Genomic DNA, 8,910 nt, shown 5'->3' on the forward strand with positions numbered 1-8,910 from the left:
CCTCTTTCCTGTTTATCAAGAATAAATCTATGTTACGATTAGCAGATTGACTGACTGAATGACCGACAGACCAATTGACTGAACGACTGACTGAATGACTGACTGACTGACTGACAGGCTGCCTGATCGACTGACTGACTGACCAACCGACAGATTGATTGACTGACTGACTGTCTATCACCCATAAACACTGACCTACTGACCGACTGAGTGACTGACTGACAGACTGACCGACTTGCTCGTTTGGCGTTGTTGATTAATTGATTGATGGATTTATTAACTCATTTCATTGGCAGATAACAATAATGGCGACTTGGTTTAAGTTATTGTTGGCTCTTTTCATTGGTCTCGTTGCTTTTGAATTCCGAGTGACTTCAGCCAAATCAAGCTCATCCGAACCCGATGATAATGATGATAATGAAAAGGAAAACCAAACCATTGCCTGGATTTACAAGCCTCCCTACGTTGGAGGACCCGATAACAGTTCCTTGGACAATCAAGCTCATGGAATAGTACGAGATGCCATTTTAAGATACGTATGATGGGATTGCAGCGCCGATCGCTATGAAATAACGAACCTCAGAGCTGAAAGTGAATCTGGCATGATACAAATGCTGAAGCAAAACAAAGTCCATATAGCAATTCCTATATTCGAACAACAAAAAAGTACAAAAGTACTCTGAATTTGTATTTTTTCAAATTGTTGTTTAATTATCCTGGTACGGAATACATAGCTTTGGCCAACGATGAAAACGACGCTCTTGATGTCGTTTTCGATTCTGTATCGAAGTCTTGGCCATTGCTTGCTGTCACCATGACCATGATCTTCACGGCCATTGCTGGAATCATCATGTGGGCACTGTTAAGATTAAGATCATAAGTACAGCTGTCCTCTGAGATAAATTTGAATGCATGGTTGCAAAATTAAAATGCTCGCACATATCCATTTATCCTTACAGGTCAGTCTCTTTTAAGAAATTTCAAGGGTTTTTTGAACCGACAAAATGAAAGCAGATGCTGCCGACAAGGTGCTTTAAGTTGATACCAAACCCGTATTTTAAGCAGCTGTGATCTCACTCAATATACCTCTTTAAGCTGGTCAACAGTACGGAATGTAATCTTGCCTACCCCTCCCCCCCCCCCCCCCCCACCAACTAGAAGTCAGATTGTGTAAAATGATTATTTGCAATTCTCAAAGTTAAGAAATAATAGGAATGACATTTTTATGATTACAAGGGGATGAGACCGGGAACAAGAGAAAAAACTTCAAATGTAATTTTTTTGTTCTACCAGGATACATACTGGAATGGCGAAGAATTTCCACGTTCATTCATCAGAGGCTCATGGGATGGATTTTGGTGGTCCTTTATTTCTATGACCACTGTAGGGTAAGCTGACCACTGTAGGGTAAGCTGACCACTGTAGGGTAAGCTGACCACTGTAGGGTAAGCTGTTAAGTGGTCAGAATGTGGTAATTTCTTTCTCTATTGATGTACAATTGCAGAGTCGTCCATGTGTCTTATGCTCTTTCGTAATTAAGCCCCATAGGATTGTTTCCCAGGACAGCGTCCTGCGAGTGCAGATAAAATCATCACTAATTCCTCTTTCATTTCGTACCTTTCTTATTGGCAAGGTATGGAGACAAGGCACCCAAGTCGGCTATGGCTCGTATTTTCTCTGTCGTCTGGATCTTATTTGGCCTCATAGCTATGGCAATTTTCATGGCATATGTCACTACTGCATTGACAGCTCTCTCTCTCTGCAACTTGAACCAACCAGCCCTCGTGGTGTTCAAGTTGCTTTGAAAAAATATCACTCAATGAGAGTTAACTCTCTCGTTTTTTTAATTACCAATAATAATACTGGTCAAAATATTCCCGTACATTTGTCAAACGTTTGTTCTTTTAATGATAAAGGTTGATATCCCCATCTTTCTTAAAGTAACCGGAGTTGCTAACGGTTCTAGTGCATGCCATCTAGATTTTTAGTGTTACCATTTGCAAATACATGTGAAGTAAATCGACATTAAAACTTCCATCAGGAACGTAACGAAAAAAGAGATATTGAGCTGATAAATTATGAATATATTTGCTAAATTCTCACCAAAGTCGTTTTCATTTTGTGTTGATTCTTCCTTAAAAAGGTGGGTCTTTTTTTCATTTTAAGGAAAATAAAATGTGACTTAAATGATGATGACTTCATATCCAGCTTTCTCATAATTAATTTGCCAAAGTCTGTTCAGTATAATAAAGTATTTTTTCCCAGTAATGTGCTAAGGGCATAGTGCATCAAAATTTGCATTTTAATTGGCTTCTTGTGAAAGAAATCGAATTTTTTTTTCTCCAGTCAAAATAATATAAAACTTGAAATTTAGCCTTTGGAGTTCATCGTGTAAACTGGACGATTTTAAAGAAGAAACCTTTCCGCAACAGATCAATGTATATTATTTAGGAATTCAGAGGACTCATTCGACACACTGCTTTCCTTATACAAATACATGTTAATGTGATATTTAACTACCCTTAAGGCGTGAATTTTTAACTAAGTGGCGTTTTTAAATAAAATACATCGATGGCAAAGAATAGTTAGAATGTCCCCCAATAACTACTGACTATCCGAATTGATAAGACTTAAATTTTTTACTTAGAATCCATGCCAGTTCTTGCTTCATTTTATCTCGACATCTACTAATTATCAACTTTTCTAAGTGAGAATAGTAAACCTATGAAATATATAAATAACCATATTGCCGATATTATGCGTTAGGCTAAATCAGTTGGTGACAACTGGATACAATCAATACAGTGAGTCAAATAAATCTGTGTCCTGGGGCTGTTTCATTATAATGGGATATTTTCTGAGGCATCTTTAGAGAGCAAAGAAGTGCATTGATAATTTAAAATTAATTCAAAATTTAACTCAGGTATTAAAAGGTGAGAAAACGATAGTTTCTACCAAAGTGTCAGCCAATCGAAATCAAGATACAGTTTGAATCGAACAATTTGACGGTATAAGGATGGTCGTGTGGCAACTTAACGTATTCTGTGCTTTGTTTCTCAGTCGAGGTACAAATTAACGACAGGTGCTTCTCATGTTTAATTAACGTGTGGGTTCTTCGTTTTAGTTGTTAAGATTATACATCCAGTGGCCTAGTGATGGCCTAGCCGTATTTCACAGATCAAATGCGTTACATAGACAACGTCCACACTACGAAGCAGTTTAAGAAGTATCTTTGACGTACTCTAACTCTGAAAATAACACTCAGCTCTAATTTTGGGTAAGTTTACACGTTGAGGTAGCCCGGTACGAATTTGATCGACTATTGCGGCATTCGACTGACTTCGAAAATTTCTCGTCATCATTCCTTTTTTTTTTCTTTTTTCTTCTCAATCAACGCGCACAGTCATATGCCAGGGATATTTACAGTTTTACTTTGCTTGGTGAATATTGTGCTCAAGACACGTATTTTACTTACTGAATTTAGGCGTCATTATGCTCTCTCAGAGGAATTGTTTTTGTCGAGATATCTTCTTTTAATTTTCATCTTAAAAAGCCGATGAAGAGTAAAGAACTTCTCGAAGCGGGCCACCTAAACTCTCTAATAATTTTAACGATTAGCAATTCACTTTTTTTTACTAGATTCGAGAAGATAAAAAAATATGAAGGTCTAATACAACCATTCCCTGAAAGCTTGATTCAGTTTCGGACTTAAATCGTCCCTAAAATATTTCGATAATGCAACGAAAACAATTGTCTTTTTAATCAGGGTGATAATGAAAGATTGGACTAAGGTGTTTTCAGCTGTCTTCATCGGAGCTGTTGTTACAAATTTCATCACTGCGTCAGCCAATGATAACTCTTCTACAGAGGAAGACGAAAGGAAGATCGAATGGTACCTAAATCTAACAATAACTTGGATTGCCAAACCACCGTATGTCGCTCGACCCACCAATGGATATATAGATAGCGGCGCTCAGGGACTGATCCGAGATACACTTTTACGATACATGACGTATGAATGTGGTTTGGTTAATCGTATCAAATACCAAGTGGAAGACCGGCAAGTTAACAGTGAATATGAAATGATCGCACTTCTGAAGCAAAACAAAGTCCACGTTGCAGCTCCTATATTTGAGTCAAAAGGGGACCGACACTACAGCGAGTTCCCATTTTTCAAAGTTGTTGATTATCCAGGAACAGACTACATTACCACTGAAGAAGGGAACAACAAGATCAGCTATGTTTTGGATGCCGTTCTGAAGTCTTGGCCACTGCTAGCTGTTACTCTGGTCCTGACTGCCATTTCAGGAGTTGTTATGTGGGCTTTAGTAAGTTTGAGTTTGTGTCAAAAAACATTCTCTAGCGCCCAAATGGTATTTTCTAACTATATGCTCTACTTTTTTACTGTTTAATAAATTGAAACCTTTGCAAAATAATTTATGTGATCTTTCAACGTCAACGACCCATTTTATCTGCGAAAGGTGGGAAACAATTATCATGATTGAAGGACAAAAATAAGTCAACCACAGACTGTCTGACTTAACTAGAGGGTACTCGTCGGGGAGCTAGGCCACCTGCGCAGTTCATAATTATAAATATTAATAACTATACCCGGTTCTTAACTATAAAATGTGACAAGCGTTCTTCGTGTAGTTAAGAACTAAAAGGCTACACTTAGAAAAACATTGTCGAAAGTGTGGAGTATGGAGTAAGCATTTGAGTTTGGATTATTTGATCTTAGGAGCACTATTTTGTGTCCTTAAGAGACGGTTAGGAAGTGTCACGGCAAAAAAGATATATTTTGAAATCATTCACTTCCTACCTCTTTATCAACAACAGTGACCAGCACATCTTGCAGCGGGTAAGCAACCGTTTGGGGATACACATTGAGAAATTTGATCGTATTTATTTATTCATTAATAATATTAACACCTTTTTTCTTGTTTACTAAGAATTGTTTCTTCACTTTTTTCAGGACACTTACTGGAATAGTGAAGAGTTTCCACGTTCATTCATCAAAGGCTCATGGGATGGATTTTGGTGGTCTTTTATTTCGATGACCACAGTAGGGTAAACCTCTTTAGTTACATAACTAGCTTTGCAAAAAATGTCGTCAAACACCTAATGAATTTTGGAGATTTTATTTAAATTTATGGACACTACAAATTTTAATTGGACCTCAAAACAGTGGACCAGAGAAGCCTTCCTCGTTGATGTCCAATGTTTATTTCGAGCCGATTCAGCATGGTCCAGCCATCTAATTTTGGATGTTCTATCATGATCAGTGTGCAAGCAGATTTAGGTGATAATGATCTCTTTCGTCTCAGGTATGGTGACAAATCTCCCAAATCTCTTCCTGCACGGATATTCTCTATTGTTTGGATTCTCGTGGGCCTGATTGTTATGGCAATCTTTACAGCGAACGTCACTTCAGCACTGACGGCTCTTTCCCTGGAAACCGAACCAAGTAGCTTTGCTAATAAGAAAGTGAGGCTGATAGATTGCTAAACGATGAAAAAAAATGTGGCTTGTTGTGGACAAATTAGGCTAACACCGTCCTCTTTTTCTTTCTCGTTGTCGTCATGTCCTTTCTAAAAACGATCTAAAAAGTGATTATTATAATTATACAACTGTGTTGTAGGAAACTATACTGTCTGATAAAAAAAATTTTTTTTAATCAGATTGCAGTTATAGGAAATGGGACAGAGTACCAACATGCACTACAGGAGAAGGCTGAACCAATAGGTATATATGTACAATTCCATAAGCACTGGATGCAAGTAGTTATTCTAAAACCAGAGTGTAAGCTTTACCAATTGAATAAGCAACCTGTTGCAAGCATGGCCCATCAACCCTGGACACGAAAAGGGTAAAATGTCTCGGATACGTCGACGGAGTATGCACCCTCATATTCAATAAATCCATTTGCTACAATTAATTGCTTTAATTTAAGAATTATAGTCAACTGGTTTTCCTTGTGAGCCGTTAGCCTCAAGAACGACGTCTCAACAACCTATTCAAAAGTCAACAGCTACAGTCTTGTACGTCAGTTGGGTGTAATAAACCGACTGGTACGTCAGGTCGTTCTGCTCGGTTCGTTTTTAAATGAACTAATTAAATTCTTGGGTATGTTGAAAGTGGTTGTTGACATTTTTGAGGAGTCTTTTCTTAGTTAGCACACCAGCTTTCCAGAGTCAGTCGTTGAAAGTAGTTGGTGCTGTAAGTTAAAAGTTGCGGGAAATCTCAATTATTGATGTAGTTCGCTTCACTAGGTGATTGTTGATGACACTATTTAATTTCTCGTCACTCTTTCTTTTAAATTCATGCCAGTCTCTTCAGTGTACGAGAGTCGGCATTCTGTCTGCCGTGTTAATACTTTGTTGTTGTTTTTTCATACTGTATCTAGTGCGCAACAGTATCGAAGACGCTGTTAAAGATGTGCAGTCCCAGAAAGTCGATGGATTATTCATAGATCACTACGCAAACACCTTTTACCACTCAAGAGAAAAACTGAGAACGCTTCTCACCGTCAAGAAATTGGAACTTCAAAGAGATGTCGGGGTTCTCTTTTCAAAGGACAGAAAATACCTGGCAGATTGCTTAAATTATCAGCGTTCCACCATTTTGAGGTCGGCTCAAACCATCACTGCAACATATAAGGTACAGCTTTAAGTTGGGAGAATTATTTGAACAGCGAGCTCAGATCTCTGCTTTATCAGCTATTGTGCGTGAAACATGAAAAACATTTAACAGGGTCAGCAACTTCTGTTAGCCGGGTCTCTTAGACAAAAGTAACCAATTCGAATACAGGAGAGGAGAAATTAATTCCTTATGACTTCTTTCTTGTCATCGCTTGCCTTAGTCCCATGAAATGATTGGCACGATTTGAGTCATGATGAATTGATCTATTTATAAGAAAATCATGAATGTTTTCTTTTTTGACAGTCCACCAAAAGTAATCCAGCCAAACAATTCAGTTTGTTTGACGATTCCTTCAGCTTTGTTAAAGTACTCCTGTACATTTTGCTTGGAGTATTGGCGGGAATGCTTTGTATTGGAGTAATATGGGACTTACTTATCAGGAAGAAGTCTGGCAAGAAGCAAAATTCCATGATAGAGTGGCGTAAGCTTGTTTCCTTTTGACGGTGTCCATTTATTCATCGTGTTGTGAATAGTTTCATCTGCCTTTAATTCATTTATCTATCCATTTATTTATCGGTCTTTTCATTTTACTTAAGTTTACGAATCTATCCATTCAACCCCACATCAGTCATTACGGACTAAGTGATTCAGTAATTTATACAATTATTCACTTTTTCAACCAGCCATCCCTTCATCAGTCGTCTCGTTCATCCTTATATCCATCCATCCATCCATCCATTCATTCGATTCATTCACGTCATCCACAAATTTATCTAATTATTTTTTCTCAGTTTTTTTTTCTATTCAACATTGTATTCAGTTCGATTCCAACGGCGGGCCTTCTCCATTGATGTGGTTATGTGGCATTATGAAATAATCCAACTTCATTCATTTAACAGAAGCTGAAAACAAAGGAATGCCGTTAACTGAGAGAGAAAGTATTCTCAACGACTTTGAAGTAGCCAAAAGACTTCTTAAACAAATGCAAGATCACTTTACAACACTGGAATCAAAGGTTTCAAAAATTCGGGATAACCAGTAAACGGTGCGTTCAGTGGGATTTGCAAGTTATGAACCATGCAACACGTGTACGTGTTCAAAAAATATCTAGATTGCATATCTATGTATGTACGGATTTCACTCCAAAGGCAGATAATATTTAACATCTGTGTAAGAGGATAAAGTTAGGACAGCATTATCTACCTATCTATTGCAACTTGATGGAAATTTCTGAAAAGAAGTGGGCTTGTATGTTATCGTTAAAGCAATCGTACTGGAAAATAGCTATCGTGTATGATTTCGTCATTTGCTAACTGAATTTTTTATGGCTCTTCCCCAGCTTCTTGCTCAACTTCCTCTAAACTAATCCTCATTATATCTATCAATCTGCATCTTGACATTTTGGCTTGGGGTGAAGTTATCTATTTTCACGTTAACTTACAGATATCTTATTACTTTCACTGAAATTAAGAACTTAGCGAATGCAAATTATCGCCGGATCTCTTTGAAGTTTTCAAATTCTTGTATTGGTCCAAAATTTAGCCTTTTTCTTCAATAATTTTTTCACCCCTTTTTTTCATATTAAAAAACCTAACGTAGCTTATTATTTCATCGTTGTCTCTCATAATCGGTTCAATAGAAAACAACAAAGTCTTTGTTAAGTTCTTACTTAGTTAAAATGCATTGAATTTTGTCGTTTCATTAGTTCAATAGTTCAGGTAGTCCAGCTGCGTGCATCCAGCGGCAGCGACGAGACTACCATAAGGCCTTACGAAGAGGAAATGGTTGATAATTTTAACTGGAGGCCAATTCGACCGTAGAGGTTACTTAGCGAGATTAAAAACACACTTGGCTACTATCCTATACACAAGCAACTGCGTTTATCTATTACTCCTTGCACAATAGAATGGAAATTACGTAAAATACGAATCACATAACACTTAGTGGAAAAAAGAAAAAAGGAAATGAATATCTGCTCAAAGTCATTAAACCGAATATGAATTAAGTGCTAATGATTTTTAGAACTAATACAAAATTTCCTATTTCTTGTTTTTGTCCTGTTTTGATTTTTTCAGTTTATTTGTTTTACTTTTTTTCTGTGTTGCTTTATTTCTTTCTCGCAATATAATTCCACACTTTCTCAAAGAATGATAAGCCTGGTCGAGTGTTGTTCACCGTGGCAGTGACTACGAGCAAAATTGATTTGGAAAGTTCATCATTAATACCAACATGGGCCTATATGGATTTTCTAATATTATGATTTCTTGA

General features: G+C 37.3%; 1 protein-coding gene and 1 pseudogene across 2 annotated transcripts; both read left to right on the top strand.

Moving 5' to 3' along the window:
• Window positions 1-178: 178 nt before the first annotated feature.
• Window positions 179-1,933, top strand: LOC149044356 (uncharacterized; annotated as a pseudogene). The gene is made up of 4 exons (XR_016187481.1): window positions 179-861; window position 986; window positions 1,294-1,388; window positions 1,634-1,933. The product of XR_016187481.1 is annotated as an uncharacterized LOC149044356 (transcript).
• A 1,193-nt stretch (window positions 1,934-3,126) lies between these two features.
• On the top strand, window positions 3,127-8,688 carry LOC113675384 (uncharacterized). The gene is made up of 8 exons (XM_027191953.2): window positions 3,127-3,277; window positions 3,767-4,328; window positions 4,976-5,070; window positions 5,328-5,487; window positions 5,682-5,745; window positions 6,407-6,660; window positions 6,946-7,123; window positions 7,542-8,688. The coding sequence occupies exons 2-8, from the start codon at window positions 3,774-3,776 to the stop codon at window positions 7,682-7,684; spliced, it is 1,449 nt and encodes a 482-aa protein (XP_027047754.2). The 5' UTR covers window positions 3,127-3,277; window positions 3,767-3,773; the 3' UTR covers window positions 7,685-8,688.
• Window positions 8,689-8,910: the final 222 nt, after the last annotated feature.

Source organism: Pocillopora damicornis, chromosome 6 (genome assembly GCF_964200805.1).
Source record: "Pocillopora damicornis chromosome 6, jaPocDami1.2, whole genome shotgun sequence".
In the NCBI taxonomy this organism is placed as follows: Eukaryota; Metazoa; Cnidaria; class Anthozoa; order Scleractinia; family Pocilloporidae; genus Pocillopora; species Pocillopora damicornis.